The sequence below is a fragment of the Rhynchophorus ferrugineus genome, unplaced genomic scaffold (assembly GCF_030347505.1).
Source record: "Rhynchophorus ferrugineus isolate W39M unplaced genomic scaffold, kcgeb_rfMv2 rfM2, whole genome shotgun sequence".
Taxonomy (NCBI): domain Eukaryota; kingdom Metazoa; phylum Arthropoda; class Insecta; order Coleoptera; family Curculionidae; genus Rhynchophorus; species Rhynchophorus ferrugineus.
In genome coordinates this window covers 64,997,214-65,022,450 of record NW_027472581.1, presented here as the reverse complement: position 1 = coordinate 65,022,450, position 25,237 = coordinate 64,997,214, and the positions used below count along the sequence as shown (strand labels likewise).

Here is a 25,237-nt window from a genome sequence, read left to right as displayed (position 1 = left end):
TCATCAACTTAAAATCTATTATTAACAAAAAAATGTTTATAACCATAGAAGTTAACAAGTGAAAACAACAATGTATATCATTGTAATGCACATGCAGAACGAACCAATCGTATATACATCTTGTTTACTTCTTTGTAGTAGGGGTGTTGGCCATCGAGAAATATATCGATATTTCAATATATCGATATTTTAAAAAATATCCAAACAAGAAAATATTTATAAACGATCGTTAAATGGTTTTTAATAATGTTTAAGGAATATAATTAATTTTTTTGAAAAAATATCGACCAACAATATCGATATTTTTTTCAAATCGATGTATCCATATTTTTTCAATATCTCTACCCTGTAGTCTAGTAAACCATCGTCCCCACTATTCAGCATTAGTCGTTGTTGCATAATCGAAACTTAAAATATACACTTTCTCAATAGACACCTTATATACCATATTTTTATGTAGTTTTGTTTTCTTTTTATTCGTATTCTTTTTATACAAAGCTACTAATCCAAAGTCACATACATATAAATAGAGAGACAACTAACTTGACAATATTACTAAATTTTACGAGTATAACATATCGCTAGCGTATCAGTGATTCATAATTCTAAAGGTCAATTAAATTGACCCGCTATTATATCGACTCGAGAGACAATTCAAACCGATTACTTACCTACTGGGAACAATCCAGTAGCTATCATTGCTTCTATCGACGGTTAGGTTAATCTCCGACGATATGATACGCTGATCATCCATAATATCCTCAACGGTCTCCGACATGCCGTCATTTGCAGTACTCTGAAACAATCGTTATAGAGTTAAATTTAAAAATAGAATATTTATAAATGTTTAATGTCAATTACTAAATGATTTTTAAATTAATAAATTTATTTAAAGGCATTAATACGTGTTATATTTGTTTAAACTTGGTTTATGTAATGGGCATGATAACTAAATTTGTGTTTACTTTAAATTACGTGTTTACTTTATCTTGAATATATATTATTTTTGCAAAAAGGCTTTAAAACAAAAATTGACGTTTGAAATAATGTAATTTAAAATCCGCTCCAAATCTGTGACGTAACTGTTTCGTGTTTTCGAATTTCGTCGAATTTTTGTGATTTGTATTCAGCGTTGCCAATTTAAGCAGAATTCCTCCAGCTGTGAGGAATCTCATATTGATTGGGAATTAGCATTATGCGGTGAAAATGAGTCCGGTTTGGAACACTTCTACAAGAATATCGAACGAACTTCAATGTCATATTTTAATTATATTATTAATATTAATTTTCTATTTTGAATTATAATGTTATTGTTCATTTTTACATGATTTAATTATTGTGGTGTTATTAAAGTGCTACTATTGCAGATTTCTACAGAACATGCCAATAATGTTATATTACATTGACATCAAACATTACCAAGCGATTTCATTTCAGGGATCCTTTTTTTTCTTTTGCAGTAAATCCATCAGAAGCTCAACACCTTCAAATTAAATCACTGGTACCATTTCTGAAGCGATTTCTAGTGCATCATAAATCTGTTACACCACAAGAATTTGTTGACGAGCTCATGCTATGCTGAATTTTGATGAACATAGGCTTGAAATTCATGATGGTGATGAAATATTGATGGTGAATGGTACTGGGGTATTGTGAAATAATAAAGATATTGTGACGTCCATACTGCTGATACTACCATTTTCAAATGTATCAATTGAGCGAAAACTTAGTTAAAACACAAATACTGTAGTGTCTTTAATAGCAACAAAAGAAGGGAATAAAAAGCTGGGCGACAGTATCAAGTTTAACCCAAATAATGAAATATCAAAAATAAATATTATTCAAACGGTTCAGACTTGTTCTACTTTTTAAATAATGTTGAAGGCAATTTGTACGAATCTTTCTCCTCAATTTGGAGAAGTTGACTTGGGTTATTGGGGAACTTCATAAATTGGCATTGAATTTGATTGATTGGATACTGATGAAATTGAAACGTAACTTATTTATTTTCAGACTAGTTAAATATGGGTAAACATATTTATAGAAATAAGCAAATAGTTAATTATAACAAATAAAATAACAAGACAATATAAGTAGGCTAACAGCAATATTATGAAAATAAAATGAAAAGTATTATATCGATGATGTTATTTTTTGTCGTTAACCATCCTACGAGAAGAGAAACTGACGTTCGAATAAATATGTTATAGGTAGCGGTTTAGCGAAGGGTACCTTATAGAGTTATCAAGAAAGTCAAAAAATTACGACTATCACCACATTACCACATGCTTAAGTACTGTGATTTGATTAATTTTTAAATGGAAACTCACATGACATGCAAATATTGCCAGTATCACAAAACCGCATATAAAAAATAAATCAAGAGTTGGGTTAATCATAGAAGTGTAATTTAACAAATTTCACAAATATGTTTACATTTCTACAATTTATCAAATAGTTAGAATACTTCTTTTTACCGAATATTATTAAATATTGATGATATATTATAAAAAATGTTATTCTGGTTTAATTACATGCACACACTTACTGAATTTGTAGTTGTGAATGTGCCTAAAAGATGAGCGTTGCGTAAAAACCTGTTGTTACTGAAAAACCTTACCTTTATCTAACGTCCTTCATAACTACCAGTAACACTTTTACATCGTTCAGCTACAACTTGAAATATATACCAGATATTTATATTCAAGGTCTCGCAAGATATTTATTCCACCGTGAAGTCTCGCTAAGAATTCTTTGTTTCCCAATAGCGCTTTTCTATTTTTAAGCCCAAAAAAACCGTCAACAAAAACGAAGCACAGCGATGTCGTGTAATAATCAATTTCTTCCTAACGTTATTATTTTAATAGATTTGTAGGTGTTACTAACGTATAGTAGAAGTTAGTAAGCAGTGATGTAATAATAGTTTGATGTGGCTTTGCTTTCAAATCCAAACACATTCAATGTAAATAATAAATATTGATATATTAGTTTAAAATTTACTTAGTTATCAGCTTAGTTATATTTTAAAAAGATGCCCAGATTGTAGCTATATAATGTAACAATTGTATAAAGTTAAATAATGGAACTGATTCAGTGATAAATAAAGAAGCTTAGTGTTGCGGAGAAATTATGATCTGAACGATGCCACTTGAAAATTCAACGAAATCCGCTCAGTCCGTGGCGGTGATGATTATTTGCATCATATGTTTTAGTTATCAGTCATATGTTTTAGTTTTTTTTTTGTTCTGGCCTAAAACCAGGCGGTGGAATGCATGACGCATATCTGGTCGCGGAGACTTGCCCTGGAGTGACAAGTTGGACCGGGTTATGTGGGACTGCCTCTGGGCTTACCAGTACACTAAACCGAAACCGTCTCACAGTTGACCCCTGGGGATTGCTACTACTACTGCATTAAATTTGGGGATATGGCACCCGCTGATCGGGCAGCCGTTATTGGGCACGAGGACCCGACGATTTTATTGATTCACGAACCTGAGTTAACACACAACTGGATACTGTCGTATGGGGGCAAAAGTTGTGACTGTAGCGACTGATGAGGTTGTTTCAGCCTGGAAAAGGAGGGGAGTTTAGCGGTGATGCGGTGCGAAGCTCCCAGCATGTCGACCAGCTCGCGAACAAGCGCGTTTTCAGAAGAACTTGAGCTGAGTTGTTGTTTGTTAAATGTTTGAGATATGAAATGCTTGATTTCTGGAGTGTCAGTTTCCCTATGAATTAGATTATTTCTGACAAACCATGGAGGGTTTAATATTCACCTGACGAGATTATTTTGGAAAACTTGAAGCCGTTTGACCTGGTTGGGTGTAACAAACTTGAAGTAGACATTAGATCCGGAGAGGAGTATGAACCGAATTAACATCTTGTAAAATAAGCATTTGATGGAGATGGGAAATCTGCTGAAGGGGAGTTTTAGTTTATATTAGAATACCTTATTTGTATTCTACGGTATCGTTTGAATCATGGCATATATAACGTCGTAACATTACATGGTTTTTTTACATTACACACCTTTTTCTCTTTAAATATTTTTTCAACCAAATAAAATGTGTGTTTTTATTCTAACACTTATCAGAACTGAGATTGATTGATTATAAGATTGATTATTATAGACTTTTTTTCAATTAACCGGAGTCAAACATTTTCTGGAGAAAAAATATGACTGAAAGTTGAATCTATACGTTTACTATTTATTCCAAGCTTCCATTTAAAGAGACGTTGCAAATATAAGATGTTTACAAGTCCAAACTCAGTGACATATTAAAAAATAGCCAACATTTCAACATATGGTCAAACATTCAACTCATTCTATTAAAGATATATGGTATATTTGAAAAAAAATGACCTGTTTTTAAACGAATATCAAATACAAGCTTTTATACATATAGAAAATAGACAAAATAATATGAACAACTGACATATACACAATAGTTATTTATTAATAAGGTATTGAGAAACCAACGGACTCTTAAACTGCTGCAATTTTCCGCGGAATGGTTTATAAATAGTTTCCAACGGATGTTGTCCCATTCTTGTACCAAAACATTGACCAGTTGCTTCAGTGATAATGATACACTCCTAATTTTCTGCTCTAAAACTGTCCACAAAAGTTCAATTATGTTGGGGTTTAGTGATATTCTGATAATATTTCGCTGCTACCTGCGATAAAATTATTTGAGAAACTGTTGTTAAAACGTATTAAATTATTTCTAGAAATACTACTTTGCTATATTCCTAGACATCTCACAAAAATTGACTGGGTCATTTGGTATTAATCCACGAAATGAGCAAATTGTTTCGGAATTACTGTCGACTGCTGCAATAATATTTTTTCGCATGGAAGGGCATTCTCAACAAAGTAGTGTCTTGAGGCAATTCTGTATCTGCCCTACACTGCTGAGATAGCAACCCAAACAATAAAAGAAACAGTATTTGGAACATTTGCTGATGACACAGTTGTCATAGCATTATCAGTTACAGTTATCTGCTTAAGGCTGTAGAAAAAGTACAACTAGCAGTCACTAAGATTTACAAATAGAATAGAGACTGGAAAATACAGCTTAATAGCTCCAAATTAGCCCATGTTAATTTTGCTTTGCGGTGAAGTGACAGAAACCTAATTACATCATTTGACGAATGGCCGATTCCACAAGCAGAATCAGCCAAATACCTCGCAATATATCTCGATGGTAGTTTAAACTGGAAACATCATGTTAGATAAAAAGCAGAGCAGATTAAACTCGGAGTCAATCAACTGTACTGGTTAGTCGGAAGCTACTCTCAACCTGACCTAAAATCAAAAAGATTGGTTTATCAGCCAATCATAAAGCCAATTTAGACCTATGAGATCCACATATGGTGTTGCGCTAAAGCATCAAACCGATTAGAAATCCAACGCAGGCAAAAAAAAGGTTTGACTATGATTAATTATCAATGCTTATCGCTACGTAACCAACGAAGAGCTACATGATGATCTCGAAATCAAATGAATATACGAACTAATCCAAGATTTCAAACATGAAATAAAGTTGCTAAATGACAGTAACATGGAAGCAATACAGCTACTACAAAATACGAAGGACATCAGAATATTGAAGCGAAACAAACCACACGAACTTATATAGCGTATAAGTGTTTACACGGCAAATTCAACGTAGTGTTCATATAATCTTATCTATCCCCCATATTTAAACATAACTCGGTCAACGCATATAACAGTTGCAAAAAATCATGAGTTAGATAGTGCCTTTTCACCCTAGATGTATCTTTTCAGCATGGAACGAGGAATCCTTTCAATTTCGTACGTTATAGTTTCGGAAGAAGGTTCAATAATTCGCAGTTTATCTATATAAAATTTGTATTTATATTAAGTAGTCCCATAAAAAGTAGTCAGAAGTTGAATATCGATTGATTTAATAATCTCGAGAATGACGTAGTACTGAACGAAGAGGGATACGAAGGATGGGTTTCCACTGCTTGTTACATTGTTTTAATGTTTTTCAAAGTTCGTATTATTGGATCTCTTCTCTGTGCAGTAGCTAGTCTCAACAATACTATTATTTCAAATTCTTTTGCCAATTTCATAACGGTTCAACGTATTTTGAAACGCGAGAATGCTCACCAGCGTTAAAATAGTTATAGTAATATAGTAGTAAAATAGCGAAATTGTCTCTGTATGAGCATAACAACACAACAAATTTCAGTAAAAATATTGTAAATATAGAGGTCATTTGAAATAGATCACGGCGGCTCCATAGCAACTACAGGGGCGTAATAAAATTCAATTTAGGGTTACTGATCTTTTATATCCATCAAGACATTTCACATCAAATTAACTGTTACAAATACAAATGTTTAACCGACTTCGAAAAACGAGGAGGCTCTATAAGTCGATCAGTGTAAAAGCCATTCAGTGTGTTTTTTAAGCACTAACCATACACTTGACATATACAAAAAAATTAATTACCAACAAAACGAATCTAAATTAATATAACTTGTTTGGGTTCGGCACCAATTTCAAAGTTATCAGTTGGTAGTACTTGTGTATGTAAATGTATCTATATATGTGAAAATGAATCGTTGTTCGTTAGTCTCGCTAAAACTCGAGAACGGCTGGACCGATTTGGATAATTTTGGTCTTGAATTATTTGTGGAGTCCAGGGAAGGTTTAAAAGGTGAATAAATATGAAAATGCTTGAAATTAAATAAAAACAACAATTTTGTTTTTTCTTTGATGCCGAGGATCGAATCCGACAATCTACGTGCGTGAGAACTTCGGTGATCATTTGTGATACTGACATTTCAACTTTGTGATACTAAACGCACTGATGAGCAGAGAGAGACAGATCAAGAAAATAGTCGTATTGTTATGTCATAATGGCGTTCTTTAGAAAGTGACAATGAAGTAGATGGGCTTAGAATGCAATGAGTTCGCACATCAAACACAACAACAGCGAGCACGACATAATGAAATTGAGCGATTTCGTAGTGCTCCTGTGATCCTGGAACGAGCTGCATTCCACTATGATGCGGCAATAGATTTTTGTGCCGGCAAATCTGTAACAATTGGGGAAATGACAATCATTTGTAAATACTGCAAGGCGTCAAAATACAGTGGTGAATCTACTACTACAAAGTAAAATTGCCACAATTGGTCCCACCACCAGATCATTTACGGAGTTTTTTCAACTACAATTCACACTCTATGGTTGACGGCAAGTGTTCCAAGCGATACCCAAGAGACCTGATTGCCGAAACCATAACGGGAATTGATGGATACCCATTGTATCGTCAGCGATCAATTGCGGACAATGGGCGATCGGTAGTTGTGAAGGTAAGAGGACAAAATGTTGATGTAGTAGTCCATTTGGCAATCCATTTAGAAAATGATCAGGAGGAAATAAGTCGAGGATTCAAGATTGTCGAGGATCTCAATGCAACCATTCAGAATTTTCTTCCGGGACAGTTGGTTTCCTTCAAATCAGTCCACAGCCTTATGAACCAGTACGAGGTAGTCAACTATCCCACGGAGTTTTTAAGTTCACTGGAATTGCCTGAATTACCACCTCACAATTTGAAGTTAAATGTAAGATCAGTTATCATCATGCTGCGTAACATTAATCAACATCGACTGTGCAATGGCTGGCTGTAAAAAAGATGATGAATAACGTCAATGAGGCAACGATCATAAAGGGAAAATACAGAGGAGAGGATGTCTTGATCCCGCGTATACCGATGATTCCAACGGATTTACCATTCGATTTTAAACGTTTACAATTTCCAGTAAGTCTGGCCTTTGCGATGATCTCATCATCTTTGTTTGGTCATCTTACGCATAATCAGCGTATTCGATAGGAATTTACGTTTTTTTGCCGACAATTTACGCGTAGCTACTTTTTCTAACGTTAAAAGCTAACACGACTCTTCAAGAGCTGTTATTATGAAAGAAGCTTTAAGGACATAAGCGGAGTTCTGACAAACATATAGCAGCTGAATTCGTAAAGTCACAAAATGTGGATTGAAGATGACTAAAGACATTTAGTCATAAGCTATTCCAATTAGGAGATATTCAAGATCTGCACCACAGTTTAGGGTGTACATCTAGTCTATTGGAATTTGGACAGAAGCTTGCAGTTTAAAGTGAACGGCCACCAAAAATGCATTGCAGTATTTCAGTTTCTCATCCGTAAATTATTGGACTTTGGATTCACGAAAACATAACGTTGAAATTTGTATAGAAACAATACAATTTCTAAACAAACAAGCGGACGAAGATACAGGCAATACTCAATAAATAATTTTATCAGCACTATAAACTGTTCAGACGGGACCACATACTATCCCTATGGTCGCTTCTTTAGGAGGAAGATGTTCGCGCGACTCTTAAGGCACTAGCTACGGACTTGTTAAGATTGAATGGTGTAACGAGTAAGATGCCTAAAAATAGACATTGAAATAGGGGTTTGGATTGCTTTCTAATAGATAAAAACCGCTAGTGTCACATTCAACGTTCAACAAGTGGCCTCAACAAGTGGTAACTATACTAGAGATTATACTTTTGTTAGGAAGTAATTTTAGTTTCTGTTACAGCACTGCCTGTCCTTGCAGTTTACAATTACACATTCCCTGTTAACTAGCAGAATTTTTTCCCAGTGGTCTAGTGAGTATAATTAAATATTTTTTTCTCTAAATTCGAACCCGGATTTTTATAGCGAAACGAACTACTGTGCTTAGTACGCTATCGAGAGGAATAAGATTAAAAATTATAATTTACAGTATAAAGTTTTATGAGATAATATATTTCATTATACTAACATTTCGTTTAATGTTTAATTTTAAAAATATCAATACGATCATTACTTTTATAACAATGCACTGATAATATATTAAAGGTTTTGCTACACAGTTGTAGATTAATACTATAGTAATTCAGAGTACAATGAAAAGTTCAATTTTAATCAAAACAGGATGAGCAAAATTATATTAAATCACACGTCCTGTTAAAAAATAAATAAATAAACCGTAAATTTTTTAATCCCAAATACCGCAACAACAAAGTAGATATTTAAATGAACGTGTGTTACCGTACAATGAAACAGTGTTGGCTTAGATAACAATACTGGCTGGTGTAAAATACGCTGCAATCAACATGCATTTCTTGAAAGCGTGTTTTTTTAAAACGTTAGTTAATTAGATTTATCGAATAGAACAAAAACATGTTTTTTACGTTTAGCTCTGAAAGGTAGAATAATAAAAATATGTTATAGGATATTTTTAACGATTTTTTGTGAATCTTAAATAGATATTAAAGCCAATATATTAATGAATATTTGTTAATATCCACGATGAAAATTTAAATTAATGGTGACTGGTTTAAAGAGAGTATGTGCATTACATTAACATTTATTTGAAATTGATATTTGGTGTTAACTATCACGTGATCACAACAGTAACGTGGTATCGTTTATAAATTAAAATGTTCTTAACAAGATTTTTACTTTTAATTTAGTAAATAATAGTTAACTTTTAGCTTTAAAAATTGTACTTTTAAAATGTCTCTTCGTAAATAATATAAATATGACGGTAAATTGATATTAATGGTTTTAGGTTAAGGTTGACAAATAAAATCAAAATATTATTTTAAAGATTTTGTTTTGTCGAACTGTAATAAAATAACTGTCAGAAATAAGTCGCTATTTTAATATGGGTGGGATCTATGTATATACAAATTGCTTGAAAATGATAATGAAGGTATAATTCTTAAATGATTATACTGTTATTGATATGTTTATTACAATTCCTTGATTTGCAGATAATCAAACAGATATAGATTTAAAATTTAGCTTAATGGGACTTTTCTTCAGCAGCTTTACAATCCATTGAACAGAGTATTTTGTATATATTGTAAATACATAATTTTTGAAACTGCTTATTTTTTAATTTTTGATGATCGTTAAAAGAAAAACTGAACAATATATATATTTATATACTATATATATATATATATATATATATATATATATATATATATATATATATATATATATATATTATATATATTTATATACTATATATATATATATATATATATATATATTATATATATTTATATACTATATATATATATATATATATATATATATATATATATATAGTATATATATATATATATATATATATATATATATATATATATATATATATTTATACGAAATACTGCAATCCATTTTTATTGGCCGTTCACTTTAAACTGCAAGCTTCTGTCCAAATTCCAATAGACTAGGTGTACACCCTAAACTGTGGTGCAGAGCTTGAATATTTCCTAATTGGAATAGTTTATGACTAAATGTCTTTAGTCATCTTCAATCCACATTTTGTGACTTTACGGATTCAGCAGCTATATTTTTATCCGAACTCCGCTTATGTCCTTAAAGCTTCATAATAATAGGCAAAAAACGTAAATTCCTATCGAAATGGCAAGACGTTGATTATGCGTAAAGTATAAAATCCAGCCGTTCGCTTTGCTCTACGTCCGTTGCGGGAATTTTGGTTCACTGCACATCGGAATATTAGATCTGATTGGTCAATCCTCCGTCGCCCGCACCCCGTGTTCGCCCCGGCAGTCAAAGGTTTATGCTGACCTGTGTCATATGAAAACAGTACACTTGTAGCTCGCGGATCTAATAATTTGTGTGCTTGTTCAACAAGTGATACAGGTTAGCATAAACTTTAGATTGCCGGGGCGAACACGGGCTGCGGCGACGGAGGATTGACCAATCATATACCCCATATTTTCTAGAACATGTCCTTTTTTGTCTGTCGTTGTTTAAAACCTGTGAGACCCAGCTCAAGTTTTTAAAGTTTTACCATTTGATGCAAAATTGCATTCGTATAACGTACTGAATTTTTGAATTTACTGTTTATCAGTCATTATTATAACTTCAGAATACAAGAGTTCTGAAGTAAAATAACTCTCGATCTTATTGATACGAATCCTTTCTATAAAATATCGCCTACATTTTAAATTTAACCTTAATCTCGTAGAAAAATTAAGTCAGGTGGTAGGCAGTAAGTCAGTCAAAATTAAAGAGGTACTTCACCAGCTTCCATTATGAATAGAAACATTTTCTATAGAGCTTTTTCCTCTTAAGCCATCGTGTTGTCCAATTCGTAATAAAAACTGTTTGTTTGTTATTTTTCTTCATGAAAGTGCTTGGAACTCGAACCTCGAACTTCGTCATATATGAATATAATTGTCTAGAGTTCCATTGCATGTTACTATTGTTTGGTTTGAACACTCATAAGATATTTCAACACTCACCAAAGACGACATTAACTAAACAATAATAGTCGAAAATAAATTGGAAAAAATATAGATACTAGCTACGAAGATAAGAAATAACAAACGTGTTCTAACAAACAAAACAGGAGATTTTAATAGCGATAATACGCAAATCATAGCTTTCAGATCAGTGAACGATAAAAACACAATGAACTTGGCTGTCTTCAGCCTTAATATATAAATATATAACGGAGGTTAGCAAGAAGGTTGAAAGAGTGGGTGGAGTTACGTTATAAAAATCTATAATTTTAGAAAAGTATCCACATGACTATTAATATAATCTAAATACTCAACAATTAAGGGATCTTGGAGTACTGAATTTTTTTTAACTGTATTGAAGCAAACACTATCGATTTAGTAATATTTGTGCCTTGGTAATTTTCCTAAATGCTCATTTCTCATCTGAGATAATTGTTGTGGAGTCAAAAAAGAAGCTCGGGGTGTATTTACTATAAATATTTTTTCCAAACTTTGCCGGAACTGTCGGGTACTGTGTATGCAATTGTATACTAACAATGCAAAAACACAACCTAAGGAAGTGTAATCGATAAAATAAAAAAAATAACAACAAATGATTTTTTTTTCCTTGCACGAGCTTCTATTTGCCGCAATGTAGACATCGGCTGAGGAAGTCAAGAGAAGGATCGCACAAATATAAGAAATAAGCAAGCTCATCAGTATGTGCCCATCAGTTCTTTTCGATATATAATAATAGTCCATGTTGACCGACAAGATTATAGTACTCAAAACTACTTCTTTTAACTTTGTATATTTTATAATGAACAGCTTATTTATTTGTATTATTTTTATTAAATGACCTATATTAGACAACGTGGTTGGAGTTCTATTCATTTTCATGATCCATGTTTCAAATTTATGACTACTCTTGATTCTATAAATATTTTCTCCAGATTTGGGCATGAAGGTTTGTAAATGTATGAAATGATCCAGTGTAGTCTTGATTTGCTTCATATTCTGTAACTTTCCAATATTATGCTTTTTGTAATAGACGGTTCAGTTTTTCTACGAGGGTTACTATTTATATTTTGAGCCCAATAACGAACACATACCAATTTATTAACGAAAATGGCTATATTGTATTTCGAAGTATTCTCTATGATGATCAATAGACTTCTGAATGCGTTTGAACCAATCTTAACACCTTTTTCACTCTGACTGAGGTACATTCAAAACATAGTTAAATACATCAACAGTTTCGTCAGGTGTCGAAAACCATTCATCACGTAATTTATTTTTGACACGCGAAAATAAAAAAAGTTATTTTATGCCAAATCAAGGATGTATAGAGGATGATCCATCATTTCGACCATTTGGTCAGTAAAATAGATGATTATTTTAGCCGATGTGTGATAGCTTGCATTGTCATATATTGTGATGAAGAATGATCTTTTGTTGCCACTTTTTTCGTATTTCACGAAGCACTTCTGGTAAACAAACTTTTAATACACCACGATTGTATTTCTTAACCATCTCTTTGCATCGCCAAATGGTGAGCATATTTTTGAACTTTTATCAAATTATGCGAGCTTCAAATGAAATACCCTATTGATGCTTGATATATTAATGCCCAAAGGCACATGTTGATCTTGAAATATCATGCCGCATCCAGCGTCAACACTGATCTGGTACAACAACTGATTTTGGATGATCTTTGCGACTTTCGTACCTGAACGAAATGCAGTTACGATTGATTTAATTATACCAGCGTTTCACAATGGCCAAATGTCAAAAATAAGTTTATCGATGCGCTTCTGCCTTGATAATTTAAGTCGAAAGTTGTAAAAAATAATCGAACAAAAATGTTCACCAGTTAACTCCATTTTTTCACTAGGACAAAATTTTTAAACTATAAACAACATAAGTTGTGCTCAAATAACAAAACCTCCTAAAGAAGATTATGGTTATAAAGGCCAAACAAACAAGTTGGCCAATTGGAAACGTCAGATGGGGCCTAACAACATTTGATATTGCTAAGACTCACAATACAAATGATAACCTACACATTTGCTTGAAACAGGGCTTATTATTTACTTTTTTAATTAATTTCTTTGAAAACTTTCACTCTTTATATATATAACATTACTTTGAGTATGCTTAATTAGTGTTTAATTTCTTAAAATAGCAGATTTATTAATACACGTATTCTACGTTATAATGCTTAATATGTTTCTTATTTTTCTATTATTATATCGTATTTATTAAAATTACTAACGCGTTATCAGCTAATGTGTACCATTAGTGAAAAGTCATAACTATTATTCTTACTATTATTTATTATCTATATAATGCTATTAAAGACATTTTGACAAATATGCTTTATCTTTTGTATTTATGAAATGATTACATATAATGAGTAACAAATTGCTGGAAATTCAATATATATTTTATATATTATGCAGGTGTAATATTGGGAACACAAAGAAGTCTACCTTGTTTATTTCAAATTAAAAATCGAGAATTTGTTATTGGATAAAGTAGGTATATAATTCAAAGCACTATCCATACTATTTTTTTCATGTCGCCAACAGAATAACCAAGTTCTTGTTATCTATATATAATGTAAAATGCAGATCGTCGATTAAAATAAAAAAAACCATATTTGGTGAATATGACGAGCGGGATTATCAAAACGCGAGACTTCATCGCCTTTCTATTTATATAATGATAGTTTTTCTTTTAGTAATTGACTCAATCGTATTAGCTGTAATACATAACACATAATAATCACTCATGATGATTCATCAATATTATTATCATATCATGATGATGATGGTGGTGGTTTGATGCAAGCTCGCCGTTGATGGTCCTCAACTGGACCCTTTTTTAAATTAAACAAATTAATGAAAAGTCCAGAGAACCAGATCTTCAAATAACATATATTATATTCACAATATATTATAGACTTACGTTTATTCATTTATTCGTTGTTAGTAATTTAATTAACGTTATTTGTTTTAATTTAATTTTTATTCTTATTCCTTTCAACGATTTTCAATCACTCTTTTCCTTTCTTATACAGTTTCTGCCAGGATATCTACAGGTGATGCATTCTTAGGCGCTGCTGAGTATGTAACCATGGTAATAACATAATTCTAATGTTGCCACACAAATAGTATCATATATGTCAATTCCTTTAAGACAGTCAAACAATTAAATTACGAAGCACAAAAATTCATTGTAGACAACCAGCAAGACGTTTGGAATAATATTCCAGAAATTAGGAGTATAATTAAATAACATATTCTAAACGAATCTATGAAAACTATGAAAAAAATGGAACACTTGAAAATAACAATGTATTAAACAATATAACGAAAAAGCATAAAAGGGAAATATTGGAATATATAGATAGATATATAGATATATTCCTCTTCTAATATTCTTTTTTGCAAATAAACAATTTTGCGTTATAAAGTTTAGAAATTATAATTGAACTTTATAATTTTTTATATAGATACAATATTGACATAATTGACGGAATAACCGCTGACGCAAATATTCTTCTATGATGTATAGTAAACTTTTCAGTGACGCATCCATATACCAGACGTTTAATTCAAATGTTTGCTCTAAACTTTTATCTGCCATGACCTTTCCATCACAATTGCCGCCATATGTTTTCAGTTTCAATGTAATAATCATTAAGATTTCATTTTAGATATTATGAACTTATATTTAAACATTATTTTAATAAATATTTAAAGGCTTGCGGCAAAAGTAGTCAGTTTACATATACCACTAGCATTATTGTGTGTGATAATGAAGGTAGTATCTTGCTCGTACCTCTTCTGCATTGACAAGTCACAATTGATTTTTAACAATATTATTAATTAAAATTAGTGTATTAATACTACCTTTTGACGCTGATACCCAGAAAAACAGATCGACAGCAACTTCGTAACAGAGCTGCTACGTAAAAATTGTTTCCCCTTTAAAGGCGAGTTTTCCCTTACTGTTGATGAATATCTTAAGTAAAGTGATGGCGAAGTTCTAATTTACAGAGTAAGGAGCGATGATTGAGTAGAGATAATTCTCTTTTCAAAAAATTCATACAGAGGATGTCAGTGCAATGATCTACAAAAGAAATGTTACATTTAAGAATATATGTTATGTAATATGGCTCTGACTATCGCGGTCATCTGTTTTAGAACTATTTAAATTGTGCACGAGTGAGATGGGTTGGTTAGATGTCTACTAGATAAGTACTCTCAGTGTCGCTTGGTATCGCCGTTCAACAAATCACATCTTCTTTTCGTAAAATAAAATAGTCTTTTACAAGTAAGACTTCTTGTGATTGAAACCCTTTTCCATTTCATAACTGGCGCAGTCGGAATCCGGGGAGATCATAAGGCTGTTCCCTTTCGAATTCATGTAATTAGCCAGAATCAAATTAATTATCAAGAAAAGAAGATAGATTGACATTGGATTGGCAATCATTCCGCGGTAAGTGAAAGCATTCCTTGATGTAGTTAAGTGGAGTTCGGGCAAAAATATCTCAACTGAAGCTGTAAGGTCACAAAAGGTGGATTGAAGGTGATCAAAGACCCTTAGTTATAAACTATTCCAAGTAAGAAACACTCAAGATTTGAAAAACACGTATATGTAGATTCCCAGCAGATGATTCATCATAGTTGCACACTGAAGTTGCTGTGAATTGCCATAGCTTACTGGAATTTGGACAGAAGCTTGCAGTTTAAGGCGGACGGCCACCAAAACCGGACTGTAGTAGCTTCAGTTTCTTAGTCGTACGCTATTGGAATCTGGAATCACCAAAACTTGGACAACCATTCCATAGAGGGACACCATGGAAATTTGGGTAGAAACAGTTCTACATCAAAGATCTTAAAAGGCAAACTGGCAGACGAAGGTATTACAAGACGGAATAACAACCATGTACATCCCTGACTATCGCAGTCATCTGTTTTAAAACTACTTGAATGATGAAGGAGTAGGACGGGTTGGTCTGTTTTCTAATAGATAAAAATCCTCAGTGTCTCTTTGTATTGCTGTTCAACAAGTCTCTAAAATAAAACAGTTTTTTTAAGTAAATGAATAGTTTTTGTGATTAAAACCATTTCCCATTTTATAATTTAATATACCAATTGAATATTGCTATATTTGTATGTATCTGAATATATAAGGGAGGGTAGTTGAGCAAGAGGGTTGTAGGCGTGTATGAAGTGCACTTGAACTTAGCAACAAGATGACAGTCAGTTTTGCGTCAAGATTACTATTAATCAAGTCATTAATGTCAAATAAAGATTACTATCATTTTATCATCAGGATATATATTACCGTCAACAAGATACTTTTTCAATATAAAGGCTTGTTTCAGTTCATCAAGCATCTTGTAATAATGATTAATACAATTCCATTACTTAGTAAGTCAGTTTTTAATAATAATAATAATTGTGTGTAAATGTGTTATGTGACATTTAGCACAGTTTCGCTTTAACCATTGTGTTGTGTACACGTCCAAATTCTATTATACATAAATATACACCACAAGAACGAGCAGAACTAGTGACAATATTTATTGAAAATAATTGTTCCATTATTGCCACTCAGCGGAAATTGCGTCAAAAATATCCTAATCGTCCAGTGCCTCACAAAACTACAATTTATAATTTACATGCGAATTTTCGACAGTACAGCACGACAGTAGACAGGCCTCGTTCTGGAAAACAATGGACGTCTCGTAACACTGAAAATGTGGCTTTGGTTGCGCGATAGTGTCGCAGAGTCTCCAGAAACATCAATTCGTGGTTCCCAGTTACACATTTCTGCACGCGGTTTAAATTTAAATTTAATTTTGAAAACTGATTTGAAAATGTTCCCGTACGAAATTCAATTGCTACAGAAAGATGTTGATCAACGAGTTGAGTACAGTAATGCAATCCTAAGGCTTTTCCTCTAAATTGATAATGAGCGATGAAGCCCATTTTCTTCTCAGTGGCCACGTCGGTTTTGGTGAACACTGCTCAACGGTATACAAGACATGATTCGAAATTTTCTTGTGCCTGAAATGGAAGAGCAAAGACTAGAGGACATGTGGTATAAGCAAAATAGGACCACAGCACACACATTTCGTTCAACAATTCAATTATTGTTTTCCATGAAGACTAATTTCATGAAGTGGCATGGCCAGCCGGATCATCGGATTTAACAGCAGCAAACTTTTTCTTATGTGGTTTTTTAAAATCAAAAGTTTATGTTAATAAGCCCCAAACGACTCAATATCTTAAATACAATATTCGTTACGAAATTGCAAAAATTCAGACTCAGACGTTGCAGATCATGAAAAATGTCTTAAGAACGAACTTTAACGAATCGCGTTCACTATTTAGCCGATATAATTTTCAATCATAACGAAAAAAAAAAATGTAAAACCAAATACACTTTTTATTAAAACCAAATTTACTTATATTTTCTGTGAGCAAAGTTATAGGCAATCAAAATGATATCGGGACTTTTGCCCCACGTTGTATATCCAATGTCCTGTCCAATCCAAGAGCCAGTACACATCATACACTAGACAACACTTGAGAGGCAGGAATAATCTATCACAATAACATTCCAAAAAGCAGATAAAACGTTTGTAAAGTTGATAAGCATCTCGAGCGATAGAGGGAGCTCTATAATCGTAACCGGTTTAGCAGCTTCATCAGCAATTAACATTCCAGAAACTTTATTTCCTACTTATGAAGCAACAATGTACGAATTGTGAACGACAATAAAATCATTAAAGCGTGGTTAGGCCAAGTCACGACAGAAATGATCAAGGCCGGTGGGGAAACGTTGTTTCAACGGCTTCAAGTGCTGCTCACATAAATTTGACGATAGCAACAAATATCGTTAGCCTGGAAGTAAATGATAATTAGACCTATATTAAAAAAGACGACAGTAACCTGTGTAAAAACTATCGAGAGGACACGCAAGAAGAGCAGGATTTAGAGTCAATTAAGATTCTATAGATAAGATTTTCGCGCTGTGCTGTTTGATGTAGGGACTATTAGGCGTGAAATGCGTGTGATTGTCGTTTTTATTGATTTTCGCTTTGAGCAGCTTTGGAGGTTGAACAATTGAAATCCCTGAAAATTGTTCAAGCGTCTTAAGTCAATTTGAGGCCTGAGCTGGTGTTCACCAAAGAGATATCGCCTATCCACTACTTTTCAACATATAATACCGATCTTGAATAAAAATCTGAAACATAGGAGACCAACATTGTCCGAGGAGGCTAACAACAGCCGCGGCCAACCGCCTACTGTGGAAGTCCTGGGGCACAAACAGCTGCGTAGTATTTGAGAAGTAAACACTCCCTCCAAGCGCCACCTATGGATTAATGGTGATGATGATGATGATTATCCTACAAAATTCGATTTGGCTAGATGGCTAGATATTGGTCGACCATCTTGTCAAAGGTTGGTAAAATTCTTCAAAGCAATAGTAATAATAATTAGAAGTTATTAACCGGCAAACTTTGTAAACCAAAAGTCAAACTTGATGAGGTAATATTATGTTGACGTCAAATGTTTTGATGACTTGACAGTTTTTTGTTTAAGAAAATTTTGAAGAAACCGGAAAAGATTGTACTGTGGATACGTCTAAAATACCTAGCCAATTTCTCTAATTTTTTCTGAGTTAGTGAACTAAAGACTCCTGTCATTTAGAGCTATCATAATAGCATATTTCGTGTTGATCAGCGTCAATTTCCTTACCTCAAGTTTTTCACAAAACACAGTTAATGGTTTTCCTCGATCAGTTTCCTTGAGATTAGTCCGCGCTTTGCCACAGTTTGTAAAGATTGTTCGAACTTCGTCTACAATCTTATTATTATTATCACATGATCCACTTTTCATCACCCGTAACCATTCATAATCATCAATTATTTTACGCTCGATGTTTAGTACCACAGCTGTCACGAGAATAAATATACCCATCTACATCGATTGTTTAACAATTTCATCGACTTTTTCAACTGTTGGCCTTAACATCAACATTTCCAGAACCAAAGAGCGCTAACCAATGAGGTTAATTTGAGCAATAATCACCACAAAATCACACTATTTTCGTTGAGAATGTTCTATGGACATATTAGTATAGCCTCATTGAATACTTATTAATACACATATGCAACTTTAGCCTTTAACTGGTATTGGAGTCCAAACTCAATGCCTCAAAACTCAAACATTCATTATAACTTGACACTTTCATTTCCGACACCCTTGCGTAATCTCCATATGTTATTGCTGAGGAAATTAAGAGATTCACAAGACAAGAGGACTTCACTATAATGTAAACACCAACACAAGTGCTGTAAGTATTAAACAACACTGAACTAGGACGCAGACTAAAAAGAATCAAACTATGTGTATTGTATACTTGTGAAGTGCATTAGCGATAAAAATAAATATAAATCCCGTTTATCGCCTGATGTAGCTGTAAAAAATTATTTCTCCAATGGAAGTTACCACAGAAATTGACTTCAAAAGCCCCAAGCCTAAAAAGGCTCCTGGAATTGATGATATTTCACCTGGGTATAAAGAGACTGAGAGTTTCAGGTTTTACGTTTTACGGTTGCTCGAAAATTTATGATTAAAAAACTTCACAAACCGGCCGAACAAGATGGATCGTACAAGCCTAGTTCGCTGCTACTTGAGATATTAAAATTATTTGAAAAGTTGATGTTAAAACGTATTAAACCTCCATAAATGGTTTTAGATTTTTTTTATTTTAAAACCAGATTTCCAGTTTAGATTTCGAAATTACTACTCGACAATCAACCAAGTGCTATTTCGGCTGGAGTTCCACAGAGTAGTGTCTTGGGACCACTCCTATATCTACTCTATACTGCTGATATCCCAACAACAAAAGAAACAGTACTTGGAACATTTGCTGACGACACAGTTATTACGGCAAAAGATGTATCTCTGTCTAAGGCTGTAGAAAAAGTATAAGTAGCAATCAACAAAATCTACAAGTGGACTAGAGACTGGAAAATACTGCTTAATAGTTCTAAATCAGTGCATGTTAATTTTACGCTGTGTCGAAATTACAAAACATAATTATATCACTTGACGGATTCCCGATTCCTCAAATAGAATCAGCCAAATACCTCGGAATATACCTCGATGGTAGATTAAACTGGAAACATCATATTAGACAAAAAGAAGAGCAGATTGGACTCAAAGTCAAGCAAGCAAGAAGGTTCATATGTACCAAATGTTAGAATTTTGTGATACATTTTTAGTGTTTATGTGACTGACTTGATTTAAATTGTCATATTTTTATCTTTATTTAATCTCAAATTAGGTTCGTTCGTTTTGTTATATAAGTCTCTATAGAAATAAGAGCCCCTAAATTTGTCTCTCACTGATTTTTTTTTAAATTAAATGGTTAGCGCTATGTTAAATAAGAAGAAAATGTACAATATTATTAATAAGAAACCTTGTTTTTTAAATATTTCCTTACATCACTTTATTTGGATTAACTTTTCACGCCGGTACTCAAGCACCTGACGTAGTTATATTGACGATCCCAGTTAAGGATTAAAGTCATATATTAGGAAAAATCGAAATTATCTTGTTCCCAATAAATGCTTACTTATGATAATAATCAAGATCGATTATAAACAATAACTTTAACATTTTGAATGTTGGTTATATGAAGATTACATATAAAATCAATAAACATTGTTTTATGAACGATATATTTTATTTATCGAATATTCGATATCATAATATAATATTAAATTCAATATAATATTATTTCAAATTAATAACCATCTGATCTCCATTGTGATTATTTCAAAATCCATGAAAATAACGCAATAATATTAGTGTAGGTCCTGCTTTTTATATGTAACTTGTCGCAATCGGAGCAGGATGAACAAAAAATCAAAACCAATACAAGCTTAACAGATCGATTGAAAAGTCCCCGCCCTGACACATAGATGGCGCTACTAGAATTAAATCCATATGTTTTTAGCTAGGCCTAACCCTCAAAAGATGCGTGTATAAATTTGACAGCTGTCGGATCATTAGTTTGTGAATTATAACATTCTGAGTGTAGTAACTTGTGTTATTGTGAAAAAAATTGATAAAAAGGAATTTTGCGTGTTGATACAATATTGCTTTTTAAAGGGAAAAAATACAGTTGAAACAAAAACTTGGCTTGATGCCGAATTTCCGGACACTGCCCCAGGAAAATAACCCATCAAAGATTGCAAGTAATACTAAGTTTAGACGTGGTGAAATGAGCACCGAAGACGGAAAACGTGTCCATTACGTTTACCCAAGGGGTTGTTGTTACCGACGAAAACATTTTAAAAATCCACAAAATGATTTTGAATGACCGTAAACTGAAACTGAATGAAATAGCAGACGGTCTAAAGATATCAACTGAACGTGTACATCATATCATTCACGAACATTTGGGTATGACAAAACTGTGTGCAAAGTGGGTGCCGCACGAGCTCACTTTTGACCAAAAACAACGACGAGTTGATGATTCGGAGCAGTGTTTGAAGATGATCAAGCGTAATAAATCAGAATTTTTGCGTCGATATGTGACAATGGATGAAACATCGCTCCATCATATCACTACGAAGTCCAATCGACATTCATCCGAGTGGACTGTACACGATGAACCCACTCCAAAACGTGGGAAGACGAAACAGTCGGCTGGTAAAGTTATGGCGTCTGTATTTTGGGATGCGCATGGAATAATTTTGATCATCTCGAAAAAGGAAGGACCGTCAACAGCGACTATTACATAGCCTTATTGGACCGTTTGAAGGGCGAAATCGCCGAAAAACGGCCGCATTTGAAGAAAAAGAAAGTGCTGCTTCATCAAGATAGTGCACCATGGCACAAGTCAGTGAAAACATGGCAAAAATCCATGAATTGAACTTCGAATTGCTTCCTCATCCACCGTATTCTCCAGATCTGGCCGTCAGCGACTATTTCCTGTTCTCAGATTTTAAAAGAATGCTCGCTGGGACGACATTTTCGTCAAATGAAGGGGTGATTGCCGAAACTGACTATTTCGAAGCAAATGATAAATCGTACTACAAAAATGGTATTGAAAAGTTGGAGGGTCGCTATAATCAGTGTATCACCCTTGAAGGGAATTATGTTGAATAAAAAAAATAATTTTGCCAAAAAATGTGTTTTACATGTGTGTTGTAGGCCCGGGACTTTTCAATTGACCTGTTAACAGGCTTTGTTTGTTGCCTTAATCAATGTGTATGGATATTAGTGTTTTATTAAACTACACTTGTAGATTTATTATCATAACTATATTCCAGAACAAAGTCCTGAGAAGTATTGTGTAGATCCAGATACTACAAGGCTCAAGAATCGCAAGGAGACATGAGGAGAGACTCCATTATCATGTCAAGATCGAAGTAAAACAACCCTTGGATAACACCACAACCGGACACAGGCACAAAATTGATTATTTTGTTAAGCGCAACCATTGATTATTTTTTTTAAGTGCACCCAAATACTATAGAACGGATTATTTACACCGTGACCTTCAGATTTCAAGATCAAGAAATCAGGAAATCAAGAGAATCGTAACATTAGTAGAGACTACTTTATCGAAACCAATATCGAAGTATTGCTACTCTTGATCATAACATGACACAGACTCAAAATATTCAAAACTCTTGATCTTGTGTAGTGTATTACAGTGAGGTGCATTTAATAGAATAACAGCATTGTTTATAGATAAACTCTAAGATTTATACCTTGATTTAAGTTATTGTAATAATATCAAATAAACCAACATACGTATACATATTTTTGTTTTATTGTTATTTTATTTAGTTCATCTTTTTGAATTTTTTTTAATAAACAAAAGAGCTTCTATTAACTAAAGGGCAACGTTCATATTTTGTTCTATAAATCAGAACAGATAAAATTAATTTAGCTTTAAAAGTAACATTCATATTCTAATCGCATTGTTCAATTTTCTTTTCCTTGAAAATACTGAACTTGAAAATATAAATTAAATTGTGTAACCTTGTTGATATATACATAGTAATAAATTATTTGGTGGAATTGGGAAACAAAAAACCATATATATTATTATTTAAAATTCTAATACTCCTAATACTCCGAAAACGTATAATATACATTGACATATTTTCAGTTATAGCTATTCGGTATTGATTAAATTGTATTATTGTTATGAACAAGCTGGCTAAATATGTACATTTTAATCGTTCCTTGTAGATAAAGACAAATTGCAAGAATATAAACTAAAAATCCAGAAATACCTACTGGACTATTTATATCTCTGATTAATTTGAAAATACACATATTACAGAATCTATCCAGTTCTACTTTAAGCCGGTAGTTGCATCATGTGTATGCTCGGCATCTTTAAAATATATTTATTGTATGTTGATATCGATTCAGAAAACTTCCATTCTTCTACTTTCTGTTACGAATTTTGAGTACGAATAAATGAAAAATATATACAAATACATTTATTAGATAATAGCAAAAAATAACCCTGAATCATCGTCTGTCGTTTCTAGACAATTACATTGTGCCTGTTTATTCAGGAAAACAAAATAATAGAAATGACATCCAAAACACTGCACTCCTGCTCAAATGACAATATAATACGACATAAATTCCCGATAAAATACATTAATTCTGCGACGAATTAATCATAAGACATCGAAAGGCACAGTTTAAATACCCACCTGTAATTGCATTTTTAATTCCTCCAAAATTTCGCCGCAATACTGAAATCCACACTATTCTAACCCTACAAATCCATCACCCGTCCACAGCTAACCGCGATTCGTATTGTGTACCTTTCCAACTTGACTGCGTCTGTGTATATTCGAAACAAAAGAGGGACTACGTCCAAGGCCGCCGTAATACTCTCGTGGAAATTTCACAACTACTGTGATTTTTCGGGAACGACGATTCCGCTATGAAACGAGCTGCGCGATTTGATCTTCACTACAGACCGATTGGAAGGATACTGCGACCTGTGCGACAATTTGTTGTAATCGCGGGCGGCTGACGCATCGGTTTTATGTCGGTAAAATTTAATTCTATGTGGTTATTAAGAATATATAGATAGTGACACATTTTCCTGTAATATAAAACTATAGGATTATAATATATTAAAATACATTTAACTCTAGAGTATTCAATAAACACATGTGAAATAAAATCTAATTTCTATTTAAAATGTAATAATTAATACATTTTCTGAGACTTAGAGTAAAATACATTTTTTTGGCAAAATTATTTTTTTTTATTCAACATAATTCCCTTCAAGGGTGATACACTGATTACAGCGACCATCCAATCCATTCTTTTCTATAGCATTTTTGTATTACGATTTGTCCTTCGGCATTACGGCTTCAAAATAGGCCTCAGTTTCGGCGATCACCTGTTCATTTGATGAAATTTCTTCCCAGCGAGCATTCTTTTGAGATCTGAGAACAGGAAATAGTCGCGGCGGGCAGATTTGGAGAATACGGTGGATGAAGAAGCAATTCGAAGCCCAATTCATGGATTTTTGATATCGTTTTCACTGACTTATCTGGTGCATTATCTTGGTGACACAGCACTTACTTTGTCTTTAAATGCGTCCTTTTTTTCGGCGATTTCGTCCTTCAGACGGTCCAATAACGTCATGTATTAGTCGCTGTTGATGGTCTTTCGTTTTTCAAGGTAGTGAATGAAAATTATTCCATGCGCACACCAAAATACAGACGCCATAACCTTGCCAGCCGACTGTTGCGTTTTCCCACGCTTTGGAGCAGGTTCATCGTGTGCAGTCCACTCGGATGACTGTCGATTGGACTTCGGAGTGAAATGTTCGAGC

General features: G+C 33.2%; 1 protein-coding gene across 1 annotated transcript in view; it reads right to left on the bottom strand.

Annotated features, from left to right (window-relative positions):
- Positions 1–24,427, bottom strand: part of LOC143191215 (protein SERAC1) — a 76,606-nt gene extending 52,179 nt beyond the window's left edge. Inside the window, exons 1-2 of the mRNA XM_076396084.1 lie at positions 24,096–24,427; positions 672–796 (exon numbers count right to left, since the gene is read on the bottom strand). Of these exons, the coding sequence (XP_076252199.1) occupies positions 672–796; positions 24,096–24,107 (137 nt within the window). The 5' untranslated portion in view covers positions 24,108–24,427. The remainder of the gene's footprint in view (positions 1–671; positions 797–24,095) is intronic.
- Between the last annotated feature and the right edge of the window lie 810 nt (positions 24,428–25,237).